Genomic DNA, 25,273 nt, shown 5'->3' on the forward strand with positions numbered 1-25,273 from the left:
GTGTGAAACGCCGCTCTCAGATGCACGTACGTGTTGTTTCTCTTCCTTGGGCTGGTGAAGCGGGGGGACGGCATTGGAGGGGGAGCAGCAGAGTGGGACCAGGCTCCAAGCGATGCTCTGCAGGTTGGGGCTGACCCTACTGGGACCCCTTTGGTGCAGGATTGGGCCCTGGTTCATCCCCCTCTGCCTCTGACACTGCTGGGGACAGCAGGCCAGTTCCCTGGGGCGGCCGGGGCCGGGTGCTGCTCGTCGCCTCGTCCCTGCAGGCGTTCAGCCCCATCTCCTGTACCTGCGCTTCGGTCCTGCGCTGCCCTCGCTCCTCCCGCGGGGCCGGGAGCATCGCCAGGATCGGCCCAACGTGTCGCCCGCCGCGTTTCCATCGGCTGGGAGAGCTGCAGTGTCCCGGTGCTAAACCTGCCCAGCACCAGCAGCAGCCAGCGCTGCTGTCGTTAAAAACATAAAGAAAAGGCAGACGGGAGAGGGGCTGGGCAGGAGGGTGCTCTGGGTGCTGCCAGGGTGCAGCGGTGCCGGTAGCGGCACCCAGTCTGTCTGCCCACGCAAGGGCTGCGCTGTGCAAAACCCCAGCTGTGCAAAGCCAAAATTCAAAGGCGAAGCGCAGCCCTGTCTGAGCAGGAGCAGGATGCGGCCGAGCCAGGTGGGTGATCCGGGGTGGGGGATGCAGGGGGCTGCCCTCCCTCCGTGCTCAGAAGGGCTCCACGTAATTGCCGGGGAAGAAACCGGCTTCCTCGCCCATGACGCCCTCACACCAGCCGTCCGAGTACCGCCGCGTGACGAAGAGGAGGGCGCCGGGCTGGAAGGAGAGCTCGTTGTCCTTCTGCTGCGTGTAGGGGTAAAGGGCCACCACTGCGAGAGGAGGGAGACGGGGACCGTGGAGCCGGGGACAGGCCACCGCGGGGAAGGGGGGACGTGAGCAGACCACAGAGCATCGCTCGCCATCCCAGCCCCGGCCAACGCAGGGGCAGAGGGATCGGGGGGATCTGGGGATCCACTGTACCTTTCTCCAGGTAGCCCTGCGGGGCCCAGGGGGGGTCCTCTGCGGCGGGCGGTGGCGGCGGGGCCATATCCTCAAAGTCGGGCAAAGCTGGCGGTGGCGGCGGCGGCTCAAAGTCATCAGGGACTGCAAAACGCCCACAAAATCAATGGGGATGAAGGGCCCCATGGGGAGCAGAGGCCAACGCAGCTCCCCGTGTCCCTGGTACCCCTCACGTCCCTGGTACCCCTCACATCCCGGGTATCCCCCACATCCCTGGTACCCCCCACAACGAGCATCCCCGGCCCACCAAGCACTCACCTGGAGGCATGAGGTCCAGCGGGGGCACGGCCAGGTCCCCCGGCGGGGGTGGGGGTACAGCCAGGTCCCCCGGCGGGGGTGGGGGTACAGCCAGGTCCCCTGGTGGGGGTGGGGGTACAGCCAGGTCCCCCGGTGGGGGTGGGGGTACAGCCAGGTCCCCTGGTGGGGGTGGGGGTACAGCCAGGTCCCCTGGTGGGGGTACAGCCAGGTCCCCCGGCAGTGGCGGGGGCGGCGGGACGGCAGCTGCAGGCGGTGGGGATGGCCCCGGCAGGGAGGGTGGTGGCGGTGGCGGTGCGGGGATGCCTTCGCCGGGGGCTGCCGGGGCTCCGGTGGAGCTGGGGGTGGAGGAGCAGCGGTGTCAGGGTGGGGGCCAGGCTCTGGGGCTCGCTCTGCCCCCCACTCTTTGAATACAGACACGTGCCCGATGGCAGGACAGGGTGCCACTCGCTGTGGTCACCGTGGGCAGGAGATCCAGCAAAACTCCCACTCCCAAATCCCATGTTTTTCACCAAAACCCCTTTGCAGCAGAACCCCCCACCGTGCAGCGGGGTGACGGTGGCTTCCCCGGCCCCCCCCCCGACCCCCCCAGGCAGCGCCGGTACCTGCTGGGTATCAGCGAGGAGGTGGAGGAGGCCGCGGAGAGCTTGCCCTCGGGAACCACGGGTGGCTGGATGGGCTCGGGGACACGGGTGCTTCTCCTGCGGGCAGAGCAGCCGCTGACACCCCAGCCCGGCCGGCGGCTCAGCACCGGGATGGGGTTGGGACCCCAACGGCAGCAGCACCGGTGACCCCGCAGCGCAGCTGGTGGCTCTGTCCCCACCCTCGTCACCCGCTCGGTGACACAGAAAGGCAAAGACCCCGACGCTGCACCCACGGGCACCCCGCGCCCCGCCGCAGCCTCACCCCAGGGTGCCTGCAGCCTGCGCCGTCGACTTGGTCCCCTTCCGAGCCAGGGTGCCCGTGCGGGACAGCTGGGTGCTGTGGTCCTGCGGGCACAGGGAGACACGGAGACACGATGGGTGAGGGCAGCCCAGCTGACCCACAAACTCATTGCACCCCTGAGGGCTGTGACTCCCCCCCCCTGTGGGAAGCAGCACCCCGAGGTCTCTGCTGGGCCCCCCCCCCCTCGATGGGAGCAGCCGAGTGGAAAGAGCCGCCGGCGCTGAGATGCGGAGGCGGCCGAGAGGCACCCGCCACCGTGGGAACTGCAGCCCCAGCACCGCCACTTCCCCTCCGGCCCCGCGGCGGCTTCGCTGGGGGCTGGTGCCTGCGAGGCTGCCGAACCCCCTCCCTCCCCCCGTGGGTGCCTTCCTGCGCGGGCGGTTTTGGTGCTGGGAAAGGTGCCGAGGGGGTGAGAACGTCGTGGTTCATCACCAGCCCCAGCAGCGCTGCGGCCTTTGCTGAGCGTTGTGTGCCTCAGTTTCCCTTTGCTGTATTGGGCCACGTGTGTGCCCCCCCCCCCCCAGGCTGGGACCACGGAGCCCCAGCAGGATGAGTCCCGGTGTGGGCTGCAGGGCATGGACAGACCCCGCTTCTCCATCGAGGAGGGGTTTGAGCCCACCTGCGCACCCAGCAGTGCAACGCTGGGGACATCGGGACTGAGCAAGCCCACCCAAGCCCCCTCACCCCTGTGGGACACCCCCCTCACCCTGGGCTGACCTTTATGCCGTGGCCGATGTCATCCAGGACGCTGAAGTTGAGGGGTTTCCTGTAGTAGGGCTCCAGGCAGGGCGGGCTGGGGGGGGACACGATCTTCTGGTGGGACGGGAACCTCTTGCTGACGGTCAACACGCCGATCTCCCGGCGAGACACCTTCTCCTTGTGCATGTCAACCCTCTGCGGAGATGACATTGTCCCCACCAGCCCAGCCCAGCCCAGGTTCTCCCCACCTCCTGCTGCCCCCTCCAAGTCCCACCACCCTTCCCAGCCCCGTCCCCCCGCCTGTAAGGGAAGTGGGGGGGTCGCAGGGGAGGATCGGGATTGAGCCTGAGCCCCCCTGCCCGGCTGAAGGCACAGGGGCAGGTCCCGCTCCGCTCCATCGCAGCAGGGCCAGTGATGCCACCACAGCGGATCTGGCCCTTCCTAAAGCAGGGAGCGGGGGGGACAGGGCAGTGACGGGGGGGGGGGTCTGAGCCTCGGCCACCCATAAGCTGTTTTCCTGCTGCTTCCAGCGTGAGCACGGGGTCCCGTCTCCTCCCACGGCTGGAAAGGCTCCAGGCGGCTTCCGAGTACCAGGAAGAGGGCGGGTGGCCACAGGACTCTGCACCGGTGTCCCTGAGCTCTGGGAGGACGAGGCCAGGCCCCAGCAAGGGGAGAGCGTTGCCGCCAAGCCAACACTCCGAGCCCCATCACTCCGCTTTGGCCCCTCTGCGGTTTCCCGGGCAGTTCCTGTGGTCCCCTTCGCTGGGATTTGCAAGTGCCCAGACTGGGAGAACATCCCGGAGATCGGTGTCCCAGTCCCAGGCGGACTCGTCCCCCCATGACACACTGGGTGACCCCCACCACCACCGAAGGAGACGATGCTCTTGTATTTCCACTGCAAGGTGATGCTCTGGGGGGGGAGCTCTTGAAGGAAGGAGGGTGTTCTGTCCCTTTGGGGTGCCCAAACCCCCTTTCCCAGAGCCCACCCCCTTCCCAGGACCCAAACCCCGGCACCGGCCAGAGGACGGTCCCACCTGGGCCACGCAGTCGACGTCAGCCTCCACCTTCCGCAGCTCGGCCGCCTGCAGGTCCAGCAGCCGGAGGAAGGCGGTGGCCAGGCTGCTGACCTGGTACGTCACGCTGGCCAGGGACTGTGTGCTCAGCGCCATCGTCTCCTCCAGCGCCTTCCGCTTGTCGCTCGCCTGGAGGGGGAAACCCAGCCGGTGGGACGAGCCCACCCCCTGCGGCCACCGCTGCGCTCCATCTTCACGCCAGAGTCACACGGTAGCAAAGATGCTTCCTTCTGCTTTCCAAATGCATCAAACTTCCTCCGGCTGCACCGGCAGGACACACGGACACCCGTCAGGCCGCGGTGTTCGGCTTTTCCGGCACGGGGGATTCACCGGGACGCCTCCCCGGGATGCTGCCGTCTCGGGAGGTGCCAGAGTGGAGTGCCCGGCTCAGCCTCCCACCACCCTGGGGACAACCGGCCGTGGGGACAGGCAGCCGCGCGTGGGGACAGGCAGCCGCGCGCGGGGACAGGCAGCCACGCACGGGGACAGGCAGCCAGCCGTGCCACCAGCTGTGCCGGGGACGGTGTCTCAGTTCTCTGAAGAGCTCAGCACGTTTCCCCTCCAGCTCCGCTCCGGCGGCTTGGCCACTGCCAGCCCCTCGGGAGCAGCATCGGAGTCTGGCTCCAGGCGAGACATCCTCCCCAGCACGCAGGGCCTGAACAAGCCTTTTCCCTCCTATTTCATCCCCAAAGCTCCTGCCCCCCCTTTCCCTCGGGGAAGCAGGCAGGGAGGAGGAGGAGGAGGGAAGCTGACAGCAGCAGAGCTTCACGCTTGCCGTGTGTGTGCAGGCACCCCGCTCGCCTCTGCCCTGCCAGGAGCCCCCTCGGAAGCCCTGGGGACAGCCCGGCACAGCCCAGGCGGGGCTGGCGTCCCTTGTCCCTTCCCAGAGCTTCTCCAGAGGCACCAAACCCCCGGAGGGCTTTCCCTTCATCCCAAACCTCACCCTGAGAGCCGAGCAAAAAAGCTGCTGTGGAGCGAGAGGGGAAACTGAGGCACGAGGGAAAAAAAACCAAAAAAAAAAACCCAAAACCAAACAGCGGCACGCAATGCTCGGTGGGAAGCTCACAGGGATGCTCAGGCTCCCATCTCCAAGGGCAGAGCCTTCGCCGTCACCCACCGGCCGCCCCTCGGGGACCAGGGCTCCCAGCTCTCTCCAGCATCGTGCCCAGCCCCGAAGCCACAGCTCGTCCCACGACGTCCCCAGCCATGCCCGTCCCCCTCACCTGCAGGTAGTTGCTCTCGCAGTAGTCGGCGACCCTGTGGAGGTTGCAGTGGTTGTCGCGCAGGACCTGCCGGCCCGCTGGGATGTCGCGCTGCTGCAGCTGCTCCAGCTCCGACATGGTGCCGGGCTGGGCTCCCACTTCCTCCCCGGCCGCCTCGGCGCCGGGTTTTGAAGCTCGCGGCGGTGCTGACGCAGGGCCCGCGGGCGCCGCGGTGTCCCCGTCCCCTCGAGGGACGCCCCGCAGGCGTGGAGCCCGCCCCGGCCACCTTCACGTCGTGGGCTTTGGGAGAGCCGGGGGCAGTGAGGAAAGGTGGGGGGCCAGCGGGGAGGAAGCCGGCGTGGCCCCAGCCCCACGGGGGACGTGTTGGGGGGCCAGGCTGGTGGTCGCCCCGCTGGGGCAGGGGATGAGAGCGGCCGCTGCGGGGAAGGATGTGAGTCACGGAGGAACCGGCGGTGCAGGGTTAGCGACCGAAAAAGATCCCGACCCCCCACCTCTGCCTCCCACATCCACCCTCCACGAGCCGCTGCTGCCCTCCCAGCGTGCGTGGGGCTGAGCCTGGCTTGGCGGCTCCAGGGAGGGCGATTCCCTTCCCTTCGCCTTCATCAGCCAGGCAAGAGATGCAGCCAAGGGCAGCGCATTGACTGCCAGGTCCTCCTCCCTGGAAACACCCCGTGCGCCCCACATGGCATCGCCCTGGACCTCGCTCAGCTCAGGGCACAGCGGGATGTGACAAGTGTCCCCGCGGAGGCACCCGTCCTCCCCTCGCCCAGGACAGCGTGTGCTTCTCCGTGCTTTGCTGACAACGTTTCACATCCCCACGGGTGAGGCTGCGTGGAGGGCAGGAAATTCCCACTTCCCCGGTGCTTGGAAATCCCCCTCCACCCTCTCCTCCTCCTCCACCCTCTCCTCCTCCTCCCGCAGCTCCGTCCTCAGCCCCAGCAACGTTGCACCGGCCGGACAGGAGCAGAACCCACGTTAGGGCTTGGCCCTTCCTGAGCCCACAGCCCCACCAGCACAAGGACGAGGGAAATGATGAGTTTCCTCCAGCACCGGCCCAGCTCCTCACACCCTGAAGGACCAAGAGCTGCTCCCGGCCCCGAGGAGGCTGCGCCAGCCCCAGGGATCCCCTCGCCCCAGCTCCCCCCCTCTCCATCCCCTCCTAAACTCGGTGAAAGCTGCTCTGATCTCCAGGTTCAGCCAGGGTGGGACCCAGACACCCCCCAGGCTCAGACACCCATGGCAGGGGCTCAAGGGCTTCCCAGTTGCCCCAGTCGCCCCCCCCTCCTTCCTCCCCCATCCTCCCCCTCCCCGCAGCCCCACGCCGATTACCCTGGGCTTTGAGGCTAATGCCCAACACCTGACCAGCTTATTCTCCTGAGTCTATTATCAGCTTAAGGACCGAAGACATCTGGTCCCCGCTACCCGCCCGGGGAGCTGAAGGAGTCTTCAAGCCTGGAGCAAGAGAGCCAGGGCTCAGTCGACGGCGTCTCCTCTCAGATGGATCTCTGAACGTCTCCGCCGCTGAGAGGGGCAGCCCCTTGTCCCCGGAGGTAAGTGGCTTTGCTCCCTCCAGGTACAAACAGTCTGGGGGCCAGCTCCTCCGTGGGTCGGTAGCACGGCTGGGCTGCGGCTTTCGGCTCCGCGTGCTCTGCCGCAAGCATCTCCCAGGGCCGGCGGCGTGTCCAGGGCATCGATGGGGAGAGGAGCGCTGGGCACAGATGCCATCGGAGCAGCTGCAGAAAACCAGCAGGGTCCAGGGCACGCAATCTTCACGCCTTCCAAAGCAGGGCCGAGGCACGTTTCAGCTTAATCACATTGACTTTTTTTTTATTATTTAAAAGGTTGTGGCCAGGCTTTCAAACCCAGACGTGGGAACAGATCTCAGCAGCACGGGCCAGCTGTGTGGGAATCTCACATAACCCTGGGACAGGCTTTTGTGAAAAAAGAGCCGGGCTTTTCCAACCCTCGCGGCCCCAAAACCCTTCTGTCTGGGTTTTTTTTTTTTTTTAGCATCAGCCCATCTCTCCCCACGGGGGTAGCTGAGACGTCAGTGGCGTTTGCAATAAATGCTCTTAGGGCCGAAGCAATGTGCCTGAGGAGAAGCTCAGCTATACGGTAGTAACAAGCTGTTTCCCTGCGGTTACAGGGCAGAATGGCTCAGGACATGACAGAGAAGGAGCTGCTGAAGATGGAGCTGGATCAGCTGAAGAAGGAGGTGAAGAACGAGAGGCAAATGGTGAGTTTTGAACCCAAATTACAAAGGGGCCGTTCTCTGAGGTAACTTCCTGACCTGATCGTCTTGCAAAGGGGAAAAAACCCCAACACAACCCCTGAAACTAAACCTCAAATGCAGGCAGAAGCATGTGCATTCACACCTCTCCCCTCGAGGCAAACACGCCCCTCAGGCTCGGCCCCACGTCCCAGAGCCTGGGGGCTGCAGCCCCGCAGGCAGCGAGGTGCCCGTAGCACCCTGGGGATGCTCCGGGGACGCCCCACGCGGGGTGGGATGTTCACGGCCACGGTTCCCCTCTCCCGGCTGCACGAACGGGTTCGTAGGCGGCCGACGAGCAGGAGCGCAGCTCTGCAGCGAGGGTTCTTTCCCGTAACCCACGCCGAGCGTCTCCTTCCTTGGCAGGTCTCCAAGACCGGCAAAGAGATCAAGGAGTACATCGAGTCCATGGCGGGCGACGACCCGCTGCTGAAAGGAGTCCCCGAGGACAAGAACCCCTTTAAGGAGAAGGGCGGCTGTACAATAAGCTGACCCCCCCCCCCCGCTGCTGTCACCGCTGGGCACGGGGATGTTTCCGTGCGCAAGCCAAGACTGTCAGAAATCTGCTTTCCCTGTAGTCTGACCTCAGCACTGGGGAGTCCAGAACCAAAGTGTAGCGCATCTAAAGGACGGCAAAAGAAAAACAAAAAAAAAAAGGGGGGGGGGGGGAAAGAAGAAAAAAAATTACCCCACCGCCACCGGAGGTGAAGTTCAGCAGCCAGCGCAGCGTGTGCTTTTGTGCTCGCACAGCTGATTTACATTCGGTTTCCTGCAAGCAAAACTTCTGCATTTTTAGCAGCCAGCAGCAAACTGGGCTTTAATGAAACCGCAGCGCTGTGTCTGGTCTCAGGCTTCTCCAAGCAGCCCAACCCTGGAGCTGAGCCCCCCCCACTCGCTGCAGAAGAGCCTCCCAGCAGGACCTCGCTCAAGTCAATTCCTCTCGGTGCCTCAGTTTCCCCATCCGGCACAGGAGGGCAACACCCACCCCACTGCTTTGAGGCTTCCAGGGGCCTGAAGCTTTATTCTCCTTATTCCCACACATCCTCCCAGCCGCCCACCACTCCTACACGGCTCGCGCCCACCGTGCGCCTTGAATCGAGAGCCAGGGGATGGCCAGAGCAGGGCTGGGTGGGCTTCACCCACCACAGGGTAGGGCACGGGAAGCAGCGAGGCCCCGGGGAAGCTTGTTCAAACCCTCACTCTGCCTCTCGGTCTCGCTTCCTCCCCTGGCAGCCGTGGGAAAGCAAGCCCAGGGCTGTCGGGTCCTGCCGGCCACCGCAGTAGCTCCGAGCGTGGCAACCGTGGTGACTCCGAGTGCTGCCTCCGCCTCACCGTCAGCTCCCTGCTGCTGCAGGCAGGGGAGGGCAGCCGGGCCCTGTACGGGCAGAGGGGCTGCAAAGTCTCATCCCACCACGTCCCATCGGTGACAGGGGTGACTTAAAGCAGGCAGCTTGGGGGGCTGCAGCTCCTTAGAGCAAGACAGGACTCACCAAGCCCTGAGCTAGCGACGCCAGGCTGTGATCCTCCTGCTCCCACGGGCAGCTTTTTTCTAGGACCAATTTCACCTCCTGCTTGATAGAAAAAAAGCACATCGGCTGGGGCACAGCCAGCTTCTGAGTTCAGTAAGGTGATACTTTGGGGAAGATTTGTGGGGTTTGTTGTTTGGGAGTTTTGGGGGGTTTCTTTTGTTCTTGTTTGTTTTTTAAATCCATTACTTTTTTGGAAGGGAGGGGGGGAACTCTAAAAAACATCCCCAGATGCTCAGCCCCGAACAGAAGCAGCTCTTCCTATTTCTCAGAGTCCCTCAGGTCCCATCTCTGCCGCAGCCTCTCCCCATCCCGCTTCTGCTCTGTGCCAGCCCACCACCACCATCGCAGCATCCCTCGGGCCGACGGCGAAACGCTCCCGAGGCTCCGATACCCCCTGCTCGGAGCTTACAAACATCCTGCAGCAGATTTAGACACAGCAAAGACGACGGCTGCAAACTCAGGGCAGGAACAAACCTCTTCCACCCCGTGGGACGGGGAGTTTGGGAAGGGCGGGGGTGTACCCCGATGCCGGTGGCTGCTGCTGGGGCTCCGGGAGCACGTGGAGACGGGCCTGGGAGTAGTTCAAATGCTGTACTGGTAGGGAAATGGGCTTTGACCCCACCTGGAGCAGCGTTTTCCTGCCTGCTGGGCCACTGCATGGGCCCTGCTCAGCACCGAGCCCTGCTCAGCACCGGGGTCCCTCAGCCCCAGAGACACCCCGGGACGGAGGAACCCGGCAGAGCACAGACACAAAGCAGAGGCTTCTCCTCAGACGGGGGGGGGGTGTCTCCGCCACCCCCCTGCAGCCAGCACCTCCACTCCGCGTACCTCCTTAGCCAAAAAAAAGCCAAAAATAAAGGTGGTTTTGTTCTCCCTCGCAGATGCTAAATAAACCCGCCAGCTCGAGCGCGGCCTGTGTCTTTCCTGCGGCACCGTGGGGCCGGTGGGCCTGGGCAGAGCGGCTCTGGCAGGGCCCAGCTCCCGGCCTAAGGTAGAGCACCGAGCCCGGGCTGCCCCTAATCCGGTAACCCGGATGCACCCGGAGGGGATTGACCCGTTAATCGACGTTAAACGGCTGGAAACTGCGTCAGAGCCCCGCTAAGCTGCTGTTAAAGGGATTCGGGACGCTTCTGGCCCAACGGCGGCTTAAGCCGGGGCCTCCCGGGCCCCCCACTCGCGTACAGGAACCTCCGCGACGAGGCCGCCAGCTCCGCCGAGCCGCTATGAGGCAGCGCCGCTACGCGATAACGCGGTGGGAGGCGGGGCGAAGCGCGCTTCCAGCCAGTAGTAGCGCGGTAAGGTGAAAGTGACAGCCCACTCGTCCAATCAGCGCTGGCATCTTGTAGAGTGCCCGCCGTCCTCCGCCCCACCGCCCTCACGCGTGCGCAGTAAAGGAGTTGACGCCCCCGCACAAAATGGAGCCCGGCGGGAGCCCGGTGAGCGCAAGCTGGGGGGGACACACCCAACTCGGTGTTGTTGCCGCCTTCCCCGCCCCCCCCGCCGCAGCGGTTCCCGGCCGCGTCCCACCGCGTTACCGGAACGGCGGGGAGTTGGGGGGGGGGGGAAAGGAGAGCAAAAAGAACACGAGGTCCCACCGAGATTTGAACTCGGATCGCTGGATTCAAAGTCCAGAGTGCTAACCATTACACCATGGGACCGCTGCGTTCACAGCCTGCCGCCGCGCCCTCAGACTGTCCCACCGCCGCCCACGGGTGAACATTCCCCCCCCCCTCACCGATCCGATCCACGCACACGCATACGCCCCCCCCCCGCCGCTTTGGATAGCGGGGTTCTGCTTCCCACCCCCCCTTCCCCGTGCCGGTGCGGTGCGTCCGGGTATGGCGGGGATGATCCCGCTCCATCCCCACGGTGGGGGGGGCGGGAGAATCATCCCGTGTCCCTCCCCCGTGGGCAGCCTCCGGACCCTCCCGGGCGGCTCAAGGGCACCGAGAGCGACCGTTCGGTCGCTCTCGGTGCCCTTGAGCCGCCCGGGAGGGTCCGGAGGCTGCCGAGCGATTGGGGAGCATCCCCGGGTGGGGGGAGTGGGTGGTTTTGCAGAGGCTCCATCCCCCGCTCCCAGCACCCCCGGGCAAGAAAATTCTATTAATTATTCCTACAAACCCTATTAAATGACGGTACCGGCCCCGTTTGGGTGCTACCGGCATCGAGGACGGGCCCGTAGCATCCTCCGGGATGTCCCCGAGCTTCGCTGCTGCCACCTACTCCTTGTCCCCAAACCTTCGACACACATTTCCCCCCTTTATTTCTTTATTTTTTCTCCCCCTTTCTCCTGTTTTCCTCTATTTCCCCCTTTATTTCTATAGTTTTCTTCTTATTTCCCCCTTTATTTCTCTATTTCCCCCTCTATTTCCCCCTTTCTTTCTCTATTTTCCCCCTCTATTTCCCCCTTTCTCTATTTTCCCCCTCTATTTCCCCCTTTATTTCTATATTTTCCCCTCTACTCCCCCTTCCTTTATTTCTCTATTTTTCCCTCTATTTCCCCTCCCTTTATTTCTCCATTTTCCCCTCTATTCCCCCTCCCTTTATTTCTCTATTTCCCCCTCTATTTCCTCCCTTCTATTTTTTCCTCTATTCCCCCTTTCTCTCTCTATTTTTTCCTCTATTTCCCCCTTCTCTATTTTTTCCTCCTCCCCAACTCCATAAATACACACAAACACTATATTTTTTTTATTGTTTGTTTTTTTTTTTCCTCTTTATTTTTAAAAATGAAACAGTGGAGTAAAGCGGTTTGTGGCAAAAAAAAAATTAAAAAAAACAAAACAAAACAAAACAAAACAACCTCACTGGAAGAGAAATGGAGCCCACGTCCATCCGTAATCCCAACTCCGCATCCGAGCCAACAAACTGCCTCACACGAGGGGACAAGGGAAGAACACGGATTAGAAAAGGCAAGGAGAAGAGGGAGAGGGAAAAGGCGAAAAGAAACAAATCAGCTGAAAAGAGTAAAAACAATGTCATTATAGGAAAGTACAATTTTGTATTTTTTTTTTCTGAACAGCCTGAAATTGTATTGAGGCAGCCGCCGGGAGAAGCAGCACCCTTGGGTGCACCCATCCCGTGGACAAGGAGGTGCTGGGTGCTCCTGGCGTCGAGGTGCAGAGCGATGCAGCGCCCCAAACTCGGCTCGGTCACCCCCCTCGTGCTGCCATCAACCCGCTGCCGCCGTCCTGCCCCAAAAAAGCCGCTGGGGGGGGGGGGAAAAAAAAAAAAAGAACCCATCGACTGTGATTCCCCCAGCAAAAAACAGGGTTCAGCCCCGCCGGGCTGGGGAAGCGAGGAGGATGGAGGTGTACTGCTGATGGAAGAAGTAAATATCCAAGTTCCAAAGGAAAAAAAAAATAATAAAGAAATGGAAGATTGAGCATTAAAAAAAAAAAAAAGATAGTCACAACCAAACATTTGGGACTGCTGAGGTCTGGAGCTTTTACAACTAATGACCACTTTAAAGTGAAAAGAAAGCCCATAAATTCTATTTTTAAAGAACATTTTTCTTTGGAAAAAGAGAGTAATTTTTTTTTTTTTCCCCTAAACTACAGCATGTGGAGTTGCCACTACCTAGTTTTTAATCTATTGTTGCTAAGAGGTAGATAAACAAAAATGACTTGGTTATATATAAGGTCGTGCCCCCGGGTTTGACGTGCGGTGAAGCTGAGGGACTCTACGGGCACCGCCCGGGGCTCTCGGGACGATCTGGGGCTTCGCAGGGAATTTTGTCTCCTCTGGAGCCACCCGAAAATTTGCTGGGTTTCAATTCGGCCGCCGGACGCGACGGAGGCGGCAGTGGCACGGGGGGGGGGTGTCGTGGTCTCGGGCCAGATTTCCTCCTGAAGGCAAGGAATTTGATCCCGAGATGAATCCAGACGCGCTTCGAACGAACCGACACAATTAACGGCTGGGTAACGAACGCTCACACCAGTTATGGCCATGTTAGGGATTACTTTCTGCCCCAATTCCGGTCAATCCCATTGATTTCCCAGGATGATCCGTCAACAGCAACGGGAGCACCCGGTGAGCCCAGCGCTGTTCCCTGCCTCCCGTCCCCGCCACGGGCAGCTCTGCCGGCGCCGCGCTCGGGGTCAGCCCTTGTCCACCGCGAAACATCGGCAAACTCCTTCCTGCTGCGCTTAGCGTTGCTTTGCAGAGACCGTTTCCCAAACTGGTCCAAAAAAAAAAAAAAAACGGCTTCAGTTCTGTCATGCATCCCGACTCCCAGGGCTTAAATTATTAATTAAAATTTTTCTTCAAGCAAAAAATATCCCTTTCGGTGTTAGCTCGTGCTGAGCCGCAGCACCCAAATACTTTCCACAGTTCATATCACACCGCTCTGCCGCACCGGCAGGGACGGGCTGCTGCCGTGGTCCGGCAAAGCATCCCACCACGCTCTGGCAGAGCATCCCACCGCGCTCCGGCAGAGCATCCCACTGTGGTCCAGCAAAGCATCCCACCGTGCTCCGGCAGAGCATCCCACCGCGCTCCGGCAGAGCATCCCGCCGTGGTCCAGCAAAGCATCCCACCGCGCTCCAGCAGAGCATCCCACCGCGCTCCAGCAGAGCATCCCACCGCGCTCCGGCAGAGCATCCCGTCGTGCCGTGGCAGAGCATCTCGCCACCACCGCGTTCTGCTGCCGCTCCGAGAGGTATTCATCTTCAATAAAACCTAAATAATTCTGTAACGTACGGTAAAGCAGCAGGGAACAAAGGCACAGCCGAGTCAGCCTGGGGCTGACTTTTCCAGGGGGCCGCCTCGGCCACTCTCCCATCCCACCGCCCTCCAGCATCCTCGGGAGCCTTCCTCATCGGCTCTCCTCTTCCTCCACATCGCTCTCCCTAGCTGCGGGGCGGAAAGCCGGGATGCCAAAACTGCCCCCCCCCAGCCGGGAGGGTCTCTGCGGAGCTCGGGGGTGCCAAAGGCCGGATTGGGGGGGGGGGGGCAGTGAGGGACCCCCGTCCATCCCTCGGGGCTCCCCGTCAGCTCTGAGGTAGTTTGCACGTGTACGTTTCCAGCTCGCAGCACCTGCACGGTCTCCAAAAACGTTCATGATTTAAGAGCCTCTGGCTGGTTTTGCTCTGCTCTGGATCTCATCCACAAGCGCGAGTTAAAAAAGAAAGAATTTTTTAAAAAAAGAAAAAAAAAAAAAAAACACCAAAAATAAGAACAAAGGCTGATTCGACCGAATGGGGACGCATCTCTCTCCTCCCCACGCGCTGCCGAAGCGGAGCCGCCGTCGGGCATCCCGAATCACTTCTAGCCATGGACGGTTATCGCCCAGCACCCGCTCCGAGGCCGCATCCCCAGCGCCGGGTACCCGGCCCGCGGCCACCCACCTCCGACCAGCCGGCGAAGCCTCCCGAGCTCAAGCACCGCTCGTCCCCGCTGCCCCACGGCTGCTCCCGGCTCCCAAAGCAAATCCGCAGCCAAATCCTTCACCCTCCGGCCGGGAAAGCCCACGGCCGTACGCGGTGCGGCACAACCCGAGCGGCCACCGGGAGCCGGAGCGTTATGAGGATGCTTAAATATTTCCGTGCCCTCTCAGGAGAATACGCGTTTCACAGGATCACACCGATTTCATCCAAACAAAACAAAAGCTACAACGGAAAAAAGAAATTAAAAATGACCGAAAAAAACCCCCCTCAGAACACCCCCCACACACCCCCACACCCCCAAAAAAAATCAACCAAAAAAACCCCCAAACTACCTCGGTTACTAAACTCTCCAAAAACAAGAAAGTTCCAAAAATCTCAAAAGCCTATGTTGTGTGGACCAGCAGGGGACAGGAAGGGAAGATCTACATCAGTAAAAAGAAATTAAATTAAAGAAATGTCTGCAACTGTCTTACAGCAAGTCTGCGTTTCTGATCTTGAGTCTAGAAAACACTCAAAATAGTTGGAGCTAGAAATCAAAAAAGATTTTTTTTTTTCTGACATGGATTAACTATTTGACTAATTTTTACTGCTTTTTTTCTTTTTTTTTCTTTTTTTTTAATGCGCTAAAAAATAAAAACAAACCCAAAACCTAATGCCCAGGAAACACAAAATGTAGTTCAGAGGCAGGTTCTTTTCAGTATTTACAAGGGATTTCCCTCCAGCCTGGCTCCGTAAAACCCTTCCACGCTCGCCGGCCGGGTCGGGCTGCAGGGAGGGAGCGCGGCCCCGCGGCCCCGCCGAGCCCAGGGATGCTCTCGGCATTCCAGCCTTCACAGCTTGGAAGAGAAGAAACCTTAGCTGGGATTTGGGGATTTTTTATTTTTTTTTTCCTTTTTTTCTCTCCTTTTTCTCCAGCTGAATGGCAGAAGAAGACTCCGATAGCGTTAAAATGAGGCGAACCCCCAAATCCCAGTCTCTCCATAGCGCGGCGGCGGCGGCGGCGGCTCGTTCCGGTGATGCTCTGCACGGGATGCGGCACCGAGGAGTGTGAATTCCTTCATCCTCACGCCAGCCCTGTGAGGTAGGAGACCAGCATCGCCCCGCCGGGGAGCGGGGGAAACTGAGGCACGGAGAAATGCTTTGCTTGCTTTCCTTTCTGCCTGCTCGCTGCCTGCCTGCCTGCAACTCCTCCCCGGCACGACCCAGCGAGAACAAACCCATTTCGCCCCGTTCCCCAATCTGTCATCATCCCCCCCATCCCAATTTAAAAACTCCGCATCCCTCCTCACCCCACGGACGAGGACGTTTCCGAGCAGCAGCCGACCCGCCGCACGCCCCCGGCCGGGCTCCTTGCTCGGGGCGGGGGAGAAATAAAAAAAATAAAATGAAAAAAAAATAAAAATAAACCCGAATTATTTCTGCTAGGATAAAAACAAGGCAGAGAGGAGCCGACGGCGCCGCTCACCTCCCCGTGCGGAGGTTTCCCCTAAATTACCTTTTATTCTGGTGCAAAGAGCAGCCAGAGGAGTTACCGCGGGGCCGGGGATCCTTCCTGCTTTCGGGGTTCACTAGAGCTTTTTTTTTTTGTCCCTGTTTATTCGTTCCAGGCCAGATCCAGGGCTCGCTCGCGTCTCCTGCCACCCATCTCACCGGCGGCCTCGCCGGGCATCCCGGGCTTCCCCGTTTTCGCTCTTTCTAGCTCAAGCTTGACTCCGGAGAAATACAGGAGATGCTCAGAGGCGTCTTCCTTACTGCAAATCACTTTATATAAATAATTTCCCTTGGGAAAACAAAGAGATTTCCCCCCCCCAAAAAAAATAAAAGTACCGATCGCTCCTACATTATGGCAGCGGGACCGGTGGGGCGGGGGGGGAAGCATCAAAGGTTTCCCTGAATCGTCAGATTTTAGGTCAAGATCTCACTGCAACAACCAGATCAACAGGACTGGGGGTGCTCAGGGGGGATTTTTTTTTGGGGGGGGGGTTGTTGTTGGGTTTTTGTTTGGTTTTTTTTTTTTTTATCCCTCAATGATACAGTTTGAACCAGTTATCAAAAACGCTTGCCGTCGGAAAAGACAATTATAATCACCGATGTCTGAATACACTGTTCTGTGCAAGGCTGGAAAACAAAACAAAACAAAACAAAAAAAAAAAGTAGAGAGCCAGAGATTTCAAGTAATAAGAAACCGTTTTTCCCTAGGACAAATGCCAGTCTTCCTTAAAAAAAAAAAAAAAAAAAAAATTAAAAAAAAAAAAGAGGAAAACCCTGCGGAAGCCCCTCTCCCACCACCCCACCGAGGGGCAGGAGCTGCCGGCCAGGCGCTGCCAGCCCTAATTTTGCTCCTTTGACCCCAAATTTATAGGGAACAAAAAAATGGGTCAGCGCTTCCCTCCCGCCAGTGAGGGGCCGGATCCTGCACTTCTCACCCGCCCCAAATTTTTTTTTTGTGAGAGAGAAGCACGGGGCAGCGGGACGGGGAGGGCAGCGCCCGCCGCTCCCCAATTCCTTTTACCACCACTGAATTGTTTAAATTTTTTAACTACCATTCAAAAAAAGGGTCTTTTTCCTGCAGGTACGGTGAAAAAATAGCAAGATGGGACTCAAAAAAACCCCCCGTGAACCTTTCAGAGTGGGCAGAGAGGGTCAGGCCCATCGGTCCTCGGGGCTGGATTCATCCTCTCTCTCCTCGATGTGCGTTTATATAAAAAAAAAAAAATTGGCTCCCATTAATTTCTCTCCTCCTAACTTTTTTTTTTTTTTTTTTTTTTTAAATTGCTTATCCTCGGTAAAATGGAGGCAAATCTCTGTAAAATATTTACCAGCATCATAGTGGAGAAGATGGTTCGACGCCGCCTCCGTGGCAACACAGGAGGCCGATTCGTTTGGGTTCTGGGATATATATATATATAGATACACATATATAAAAAATATATATATTTATATATATATGGCTTCCAAGTGTTTGGGAAAAAAAAAATAATAATAATAAAAAAAAAAATCGCCTGAGCTGGTGTGGTTTAAATACCAGCAAACCCCGCGTACCCCACTTTGCATAGACAACGCTGCCTAGGAGTCCGTCCTCGCATCCCCGGGAGTGGAAGATTTCTGATCCCAAAGCTCTTTAATAAGTTGATTTCTCGATGGAGTTGGATTGAGAAAGGCCTTTCAGCCAGTGGTGGGTTTTGGTTGGGTATTTTTTTTTTTTTTAAATTTAATTTCAAAAACAAAAAAAAAGAAAAGAAAAAAAGAAAGAAATGAAGTTTTTCCAATCGAAAAAGTCGGTGGGCTCCAATTTGTCCAAGGTCTTGAAGAGTCGCGCCATCTGACAGCTCTTGAGTTGTGGTGAAATTCATTAACTGCCTGAAAAGGCCAAAAAAAAAAAAAAAACCCCACAAAAAAAAAAAAAGCTGCTGCTGCCATCTTTTCCACTATGTCTGAAATTCCTGTCGTTCTCCATAGAGAGCTCATAACACTTGGTTACCTGCACATAACTCCTGGCTCATAAGAAATTATGAAACTTAACTTCTCTTTTCATTAAAAAAATAAAATATTCAAGACTATCAGCTTTTATATAAAATATCAGCAAGCCCAAAAAAAAAAAAAAAAAAAAATCAATTGCTGAGGTAACTTCATACCTTGAGGTAGCTTTTTTTTTTTTCCTTTTCTCTTCTTTTTTTTTTTCTTTTTTTTTTCTTTTTTTTTTTTCTCTCGTTGCTCAAACACACAGCAATACCTGGCCTTCCCCCACATCTCCCTGTTGTTGCAATGGTTTAAAGGACAATAACTGCTGCCGTGTCCCCTTATCCGTGAACCACTCGCTTTCCTGATGCCGCACGAGCTGAATTCGGAGCCGGGTTTCGCTTTAGAGGCTGCGCCCAGGAAAACGCCCGCTCGAGCGGGGGGGCTGGTCTCCACTTTGGCCAATAACCAGGTAAAAGCATCGGTGCGAGGTTTGTTCCAAATTCCCTCCTTTTAACCCCAAACCGGCTCGCCCAGGCGGCTGCTCCTGGGTCTCTTCCCGCCGGGTGGCTGCGGGATCCGGCATCGTCCCTCTCCCCCAAAATTAATCCCAATTTTGCTTTTTCACCCTCCCGCTCCAACTGGCGGGGAAAAAAAAAAATTTTTCACCGTAAATCCGTGTTTCGGCTGGATTCGCGGCAGAAAAACGCGACGCGGGGGCTCGGCCGGGGGCTGCCCCGGCCCCGCCGTGGAGACAAGACCTTCCCCTGCCTGGAAGAGGCGATGGCAGCAGTTACTGTCCCTTCCAAACACTCAATATTAAAAACAAATCATTAAAATATATCTAAAATATAAAATCCACATAAGAGTGACGGGAATCAGTAACCATATTACATTCGTTTGACGTATATATTTGGTATCGTCTCATGAGAACAGTTATTCTTACCGCAGAAAGGAGGGTGGTGGTTGGTTGCTTTTTTTTTTTTTTAAATAATGAAAAAAAAAAAATGATCTTTATAAACTAATAAAAATGTGCCAAATTTCGAGAGTATTTTTTTCCCCACCGGGAGAGATTTGGAGGGGGGGGGAATAAGACACAAATAGCCCCAGGGGAGTTCACGTGAGCTGGCACCCCCCTGGCTCGCTAATAAAAATATTTAGCAGATATTTGGGTGTTTTTGGAAAAAGCCCTGTATTCCCCCGCGGCTGAGCCCTTGGAGGCTCCGACGGGATTTTGGGGCACAAACCTCCTCCTCCGGGTGGGGAAACTGAGGCAGCTGGCAGAGGACGTGGCAAAGAGCCGGGCATAAAACCGGCTCCGGATCAGCAAAGCCGAGTCCCCCGCAGCCGGGCATCGCTCCGCTGCACCCCTCAACCCCTCCAGCTCCCTTCCGACCCCCCAAACCATTCCGCATGCAATTAGTAGTTCCCATCATCTGATTACTAACGAGATGAAGATTAATTCAATATTTCCTACCAAGCAGGGGGTTTCTTTGCCTTTTTTTTTTTTTTTTTTTTTTTTGGTGGTGATTTATTGCTGTTGCTTGAAGGGAGGAGGGAAAAGCAAAAGCCCTTCCCTCGCCCCTTCCCTTCCCCGGACAGTTTGCCTCGTCTCTAGGACGGGTTGTCACCTCCGCAACGGAGATCACTGAGAAAAACAGTCATATGTCCCGCTTCCGCCATTAGTTCATAGGCTTAAAAAAAAAAAAAAAAAAAAAAATTTAACAACAACAACAACAAAAATCTTTCTTTAAACTAACCTAAAATGGAAAGAAACATTCAAACAACTGAAAGAAAAAAAAAAAAAAATCATCCTGGAAAATAGAGGTGCTCTCCTGGCTTCTAAGGCTTTACAAGGCACTGCACTGCAGGCAGCGCAGGCAGGAGGAGGAATCCTGCCCTCCCACCCGCCCGCCGGTGGTTCTGAGACTGGAGCGGTGCAGAGCTCCCAAGGGACCCAAATCCATTTGGCGCTAAGATGGGGGGGGGGGGTGTATGGGGTTTTTTATCTTTTTTTTTCTTTTTTTTTTTTTTTTGCCCACAACGGATCTCGTTACCAACTGGGGATGGTAAAAATCCACTGGAGTTTTTCTTTTTAAAAAAAAAAAAAAATCCAAATAGGGAAAAAAAAAAAAAATCAGAATTAAATGCTCCAAAAGGCTTAACATCGCTCGGGGAATATCCACCAGCCGCGGGGAGGGAGGGAGGGAGGGAGCGAGGGGTCAGGGAGGCGCAGCCGCCGGGTGCCCCGGCTGGGACGGGACCTCCAAAGGCTACTTAAATGAGGGGGCAAACGCTGCACCCGCGAGAGGGGACCCAGCACCGCGGCGGCTGCAGCTTCGCCACACCGTCGTCCCCGGGCACCCGGCGCCGCGCCGGCTTCGGCAGAGCGGCCGGTTGGCGCGGCGCGTTGTAGCACCTCTCGCTTCATTTAAGTAGCTGTCCTGGCACGTGGAGCTAAAAACGGATCCAATTATTATTATTATTATTTTCTTTTTTCTTTTTTTTTTTTTTTTTACCCTAGCCATCTACCTTGGAAGCCAATCAAACTGCCTTTTAATCTCGATCGGTTAATGAAAAAATTAGCATCTGTCTACGGTAACTGATTCCCAGCCACTCTTAAGCCCGGCATTGGCTTGTTCCGCTTTTCACGTTGGTGTCGGTGCTGCTCTTATTTCCTCCGCGCTTGCGTCTGGCCGCTCTGTCCCTTCTGGTGCTGCTGCTTCACCTGCGCCAGGATGTCTCGGATCTTGCGCTGAGCCATCTGCGGACGAGAGGAGCAAAGCGGGGAGCTGGGGGGGGGGGGACGGGACGGGACGGACCCCGGGACCGGCGAGACCCCGGGGCGAGGGAAACGCGCACGTCGTGCGAGATGCTACGGCGTTAGCAGGGCTGGGCGAAGCTGCTCCTGGAGATCCCTCCCTGCCCCGGGTTTAGGGTGGTTTCCTCCGGAGGCTGGGTCTGGGAGGTCACGCTCTGTGTGTGCACACACTCCCACAGCTCTCCCTCCCTCCCCCGCTGTCCCACACCATCACCCGCTTCTGCAACCAGGCGTGGAAAAAACTTCCATGGGACGATACGCGTGGACGCAACCCCATACGAGCCATCAAAGAATCCCACCAGTGCCGCTGTGGGAGCCGCCAGGGCCGTACCTGGCTGGCGTAGAAGTGCCCGATGATCTTCACGATGACCTGCTCGTTCTCGTCGGGGGTCTGGTCCCGCGGCACCACCACCTCCGCTGCCGTCAGGTTCTGCAGCTCATTGACCTGTGGGGAAGGGGCAGAGACCACCCCGTCACGCCGCGCCGGAAGGACCAGTTCCTCCAGAGCATCCCAGCCGGGCCACCGGGAAATCCGTCCCCGGGATGTCCCCAGGCACTGGGATGAAGCAGCCACCCTCCCAGGGATGTCCCCCCTCCCCGTCCCGGGGTGCTCCCAGCCCCATCCAAGCATCGCTTCTGCTTACGGTTTTGCCCCCTTTGCCGATGACCCTGCCCGCGGCCGAGGCGGGGACCCGGATGTGCGTCTCCAGCTTCACTTCTTCCTTCGGTCCAAAGAAGTTCTCCTCCTTCAGCTTCCCGTAAATCCTGCCTTGCGCCTGCGGAGGGGAGGGAGCGCGGAGTCAGGCGCCAGCCGAGATGTCCTACCCCACGCGTCCCCAGGGGCACGGTGGGTCTCCGTCCCCGGGACGGGACGGCATCCCGTGAAATCCTGGTTCCTCGAGGTTTCCAACCGGCTCGGCCCCTGGGAGAGCTGACGCTGAGTTTACCCAGCTGCAGACCGGGCTCACAAAATTGGGGTCACCACCCTGCTTCCTCCCTTCCCGGCTCCGGAGAGGGGCACCCCAAATCCCCCGCGGTGACGGCGGCGCAGGGGGAACCTTGAACTGAGCTTCCGGAGGGCCCGTGATGACGACCATGCGCACTTTGGAGTCCGGCGTCTCCGGAGGGGCAATCTGGAGGGGGGAGAGAGACGGCGGCTGCGGCGGGGAGCACCACGGGCAGGGCGGTGGCCGTACCCTCCCTCCCCTGCGCCGCAGGATCGGGCCCCCAGCCCGACCGCGTAGGCTTTTCAGGTGGGTTTCCTGGCCAGCAAGGTCCCCAGCTCGGGGGGGCGCTGGCAGAGGGGGGGTCCCTACCTTGATAGAGGCACTTGCGAACCGGGAGAGCTGCTTGATGTGCTGGCCCTTCTTGCCGATGATGGCGCCGACCGCCTGCGCGGGGATGAAGACGTGCACCGTCTCCTGCTCCGGAGGCTGCGGGTGTAGCGTCACCGCTCAGGGCTCAGCGCCACCGCTCAGGACTCAGCGCAACCACGAGGATCAGGGCTCCAAGCTCCCCCCAAAATGATGCCCACACCTCTCCGAGGGTGCAGGGCTGAGCCACCGCCAGACCCCGGGGGTTCCGAGCACCTCCTCCACCGCCTTCGCGAGAGTTTAAAAGCCCGGATCCCGCACCCATGCTGGACCTGACGGCGCGGGATGCCGAAGGCATGACCCTGACCATCGCGAGGGTCTTCTCCACGCAGGGGAGATCCCCGAGCTGGAAGCAGGAGCAGTTTCAGCTCCTGAGTGTTCACCTACCATGAAGGAGCTGTACGGCGCGGCCCCGGAGACGCTGCTCGGCGGAGGAGGTACTGCGTTGGAGGAGGCAGGGAAGAGGCCAACCGCAGCCAGGTTGAGGCCAGGGATGAGGTGAGATTGCAGCTGAGGGCGAGAGGAGAGAAACGCTCATTGCTTTCATCAGGGCACCCTCCCGGAGAGCGCCCGTCAGCCGAGACGCAGGGCAGGACCGAACCCCCACTCACGCTCATGGCGGCCACGTCGTTCTCGTAGGCTTCCCTCACTTTCTTCATGATCTCCTGCTCCGCTTTGCAGCAGTTCTCGATGGAGCCCTTCACCGTGATGGTCCTTTCGGGGTTGTACAGTGTCAAGTCCTGCAAGCTGATGGGAAAGCCAGCGTCAGCGCCGAGCCCCCGCCCAGCCAGCGCTACGCCGGGTCCTCCGGTCCTTCTCATGGGTGCTGTTGGGGTGCTGGGGACATAGGGTGCCACTGCCACCGTGCACTGGGACTGCCCGGTCCCAGTCAGAGCGGGGACCAGCATCATGGTTTGCACTGGGAAGTCCACCCAGACCCATGGCTTCAGAGTAGAACCCCAGTCCCGGCCATCGAACCGGCCAGTCCTGAGCTCTGCAGCCCTGATGGGACGGGGAGGGGACACCGAAGGGACGGGGAGGGGACACCAAAGGGACGGGGAGGGGACACCAAAGGGATGGGGAGGGGACACCGAAGGGATGGGGAGGGGACACCGAAGGGATGGGGAAGGGACACCGAAGGGACAGAGAGGGGACACTGAAGGGATGGGGAGGGGACACCGAAGGGATGGGGAGGGGACACCAAAGGGATGGGGAGGGGACACCAAAGGGACGGAGAGGGGAATACAGAAAATACAAAGCCAGGATTTTTCGAGAGAGCACCCACACCGCAGGCTGGCTTCCCAGCGGAGGGGCAGGCACCTCTGCCCGCTCTCCTCACACCACCCATCTCCTCCTCATCCTCCCCATCCGCCCCGGCCTGAGGAAGGTCTGCCCTGGTTTCCCCAAAGGGAGCGAGGAGCCTTACGATGAGATGGTGATTTTTGTCTCCGTGTCCTGCTCCACTTTCTTCAAGTTTCGCCCTTCTTTGCCGATCAGGCGCCCCACAAAGTTGTTATGGGCCAAGATTTTCAGAGGCACTTCATCAGCTCTTGAGAGAGGAACGGGTGAAAAACCAACATGAAGGATTACTGCTGCCAGGAGGGATTTGGTTCAGAGGGACGGTGGAAGCTCAAGTCCCCTTGCCCAGAGCCCCCTGGCCCTCCAAGCCCAAGCTCCCGCACGCACGGGAGCATCGCCCAGCTCCGGGCACTGGGACGGCACCAGAGCCCCGCGAAGAGCCGCGGGTGGGCTACACGTGCACAGGAAGGCAAGGGGAAACCTTACGTCTTGGTGTCCTTCGCCTCCTTCTGCATGATCTCCAAAATCATCTTGCAGGCAGCGGAGCAGCCCTCGGGGGTGGAGTGGACGCTGATGGCTTTTTCTGCAGCTCCCGCGTTTTCTTTCCGGTGCACGTCGATCCTGCAAGCACGGGATGGGCGCTGGGGCGGGGGAGCAGCTCTGCGGCTTCTTGGCTGCTCCGCTCCCCTCCACGTCCCCGTGGACCACCTGGAGCTCACACCCGAGCGTGAGGTTACACGGACCCAGGGAAGGAGACGGGAGTTAATTCTGGGCTCGATACTCGACATGGACGCAGCGGCCAGAAGCTCAAATCACAGAAATCCAAATAAGGCGTCCGCATCTATTTATTTTAAGCAACAGGAATGATTAAGTGGTGGAACGAGCATGTGCCTGGGGGACAGGATGGGCTGTCCATCACTTCACATCTTAGATAAAGCCTTCCTTGGGGGACAAGAGCCGGGGCCAACACGAGCTCCGGGGCCAAAGGCAAGAGCAGGCGGGTGAAGCTCAATGGGCTTGTGCCAAACGAGACCGGCCGGAGCAGCGACCTCCCCATACGCCTGCTCAGGTCCCGTCCCAGCCGGGGCAGCCCCGGCACACGAGACGTGAGGGGAAATGCAGCCCAGAAAGCCTGGCTGGGGCAGGGCATGGGAAGGTGGCTCTTGGACACGCCACCCTGCACGGCGGGAGAGCCGGAGGGGCCTCACATAGCCCATTCTCAAAAAAAAAAAAAAACCAAAAACCTCCAGCCTTGTATATCACTGCGAACCACTCGGCTCAACAAGGTGCAAACCAGCGCGCGGGAGAACGGACTCACTTGGACTGCGTCTGCTTGGTGATGTTCCTGATGGTGGCCCCTTCCTTGCCGATGATGGCACCCACGTACTGGGTGGGCACCAGGAGGCGGAGGGGGATATCCACCGGCTGCTGCTTGACCGGTGCCCCCGCGGTGACGGGGGAGCCTTGCCTGGGAGCACCGCGCGCCCCGAAGCCGCCCCGCCGTCCGTTCTCCGGCCCTTGCATGGACTGCTCGTCGGGGATGTAGGAGACCTTCAGCGCATGGTTCTCCAGCTGGTGCCCGTTCAGCTTCATGATGGCTCTGGAAGGGGAGAAGGGGTTGGGGGGGTCCCTCCCTCCCGGCAGACTCCCACGCCGAGCGGCAGCGCGACGCCTGGCGAGGAAGCACCAGGACGGGGGAAAGGAGCCGGGGACCTGGCAGGACTTTCCACCCAGCCTGGATGAGCTGAAGTATTTTAAGGGGAACCCGTCCGGGCACGCTGGGGAGGGGATGGGAGCGACGGGTGCAGGACGGGAGGGAGCAGGGAGCGATTCCCACATCTCCTCCGCCTTCGGACTTTTGGCTGGCATTTCTAAGCGCTGCCGAGCTGA

At 58.9% G+C, this 25,273-nt stretch overlaps 3 protein-coding genes and 1 non-coding gene across 5 annotated transcripts in view; 1 reads left to right on the forward strand and 3 right to left on the reverse strand.

Annotated features, from left to right (window-relative positions):
- Positions 1–147: 147 nt before the first annotated feature.
- On the reverse strand, positions 148–5,986 carry ABI3 (ABI family member 3). Its single transcript, XM_054801962.1, has 8 exons — positions 5,250–5,986; positions 3,988–4,155; positions 2,972–3,148; positions 2,216–2,298; positions 1,915–2,010; positions 1,313–1,647; positions 1,016–1,138; positions 148–864 (listed from the first exon to the last, which is right to left on the reverse strand). The coding sequence occupies exons 1-8, from the start codon at positions 5,364–5,366 to the stop codon at positions 704–706; spliced, it is 1,260 nt and encodes a 419-aa protein (XP_054657937.1). The 5' UTR covers positions 5,367–5,986; the 3' UTR covers positions 148–703.
- A 366-nt stretch (positions 5,987–6,352) lies between these two features.
- GNGT2 (G protein subunit gamma transducin 2) lies at positions 6,353–9,737 on the forward strand. 2 transcript variants are annotated; one of them, XM_054801972.1, is made up of 3 exons: positions 6,353–6,798; positions 7,389–7,485; positions 7,885–9,737. In XM_054801972.1, exons 2-3 carry the CDS (start codon positions 7,402–7,404, stop codon positions 8,008–8,010), a joined length of 210 nt encoding a protein of 69 aa, XP_054657947.1. In that variant the 5' UTR covers positions 6,353–6,798; positions 7,389–7,401; the 3' UTR covers positions 8,011–9,737. The 2 variants fall into 2 exon arrangements, with proteins under 2 accessions (XP_054657947.1, XP_054657948.1); XM_054801973.1 differs by lacking the exon at positions 6,353–6,798 and having other exon boundaries at positions 7,288–7,485.
- Positions 9,738–10,633: 896 nt separating this feature from the next.
- TRNAQ-UUG (transfer RNA glutamine (anticodon UUG)) lies at positions 10,634–10,705 on the reverse strand. The gene has a single exon. It is a non-coding gene; the product is annotated as a tRNA-Gln (tRNA).
- Positions 10,706–19,945: 9,240 nt separating this feature from the next.
- IGF2BP1 (insulin like growth factor 2 mRNA binding protein 1) overlaps positions 19,946–25,273 on the reverse strand; it is a 29,430-nt gene continuing 24,102 nt past the window's right edge. The window contains exons 6-15 of the mRNA XM_054801521.1: positions 24,702–24,983; positions 23,870–24,004; positions 23,511–23,633; positions 22,696–22,831; positions 22,472–22,594; positions 22,028–22,144; positions 21,770–21,844; positions 21,356–21,487; positions 21,043–21,156; positions 19,946–20,654 (exon numbers count right to left, since the gene is read on the reverse strand). Coding sequence (XP_054657496.1) covers positions 20,562–20,654; positions 21,043–21,156; positions 21,356–21,487; positions 21,770–21,844; positions 22,028–22,144; positions 22,472–22,594; positions 22,696–22,831; positions 23,511–23,633; positions 23,870–24,004; positions 24,702–24,983 — 1,330 coding nt within the window. The 3' untranslated portion in view covers positions 19,946–20,561. The remainder of the gene's footprint in view (positions 20,655–21,042; positions 21,157–21,355; positions 21,488–21,769; positions 21,845–22,027; positions 22,145–22,471; positions 22,595–22,695; positions 22,832–23,510; positions 23,634–23,869; positions 24,005–24,701; positions 24,984–25,273) is intronic.

Source organism: Grus americana, chromosome 22 (assembly GCF_028858705.1).
Source record: "Grus americana isolate bGruAme1 chromosome 22, bGruAme1.mat, whole genome shotgun sequence".
Lineage (NCBI taxonomy): Eukaryota > Metazoa > Chordata > Aves > Gruiformes > Gruidae > Grus > Grus americana.

Bases quoted from the DNA above. Each gene is read 5' to 3' on its own strand.
- ABI3 (XM_054801962.1), bottom strand. From the start codon at position 5,366: ATGTCGGAGCTGGAGCAGCTGCAGCAGCGCGACATCCCAGCGGGCCGG. The intron at 4,156-5,249 runs GTGAGGGGGACG...TTCCCCCTCCAG, and splicing joins GCGAGAGCAACTACCTGCAG to GCGAGCGACAAGCGGAAGGC. The intron at 865-1,015 runs GTACAGTGGATC...CTCCTCTCGCAG, and splicing joins GCAGGGCTACCTGGAGAAAG to TGGTGGCCCTTTACCCCTAC.
- GNGT2 (XM_054801972.1), top strand. From the start codon at position 7,402: ATGGCTCAGGACATGACAGAGAAGGAGCTGCTGAAGATGGAGCTGGAT. The intron at 7,486-7,884 runs GTGAGTTTTGAA...CTTCCTTGGCAG, and splicing joins TGAAGAACGAGAGGCAAATG to GTCTCCAAGACCGGCAAAGA.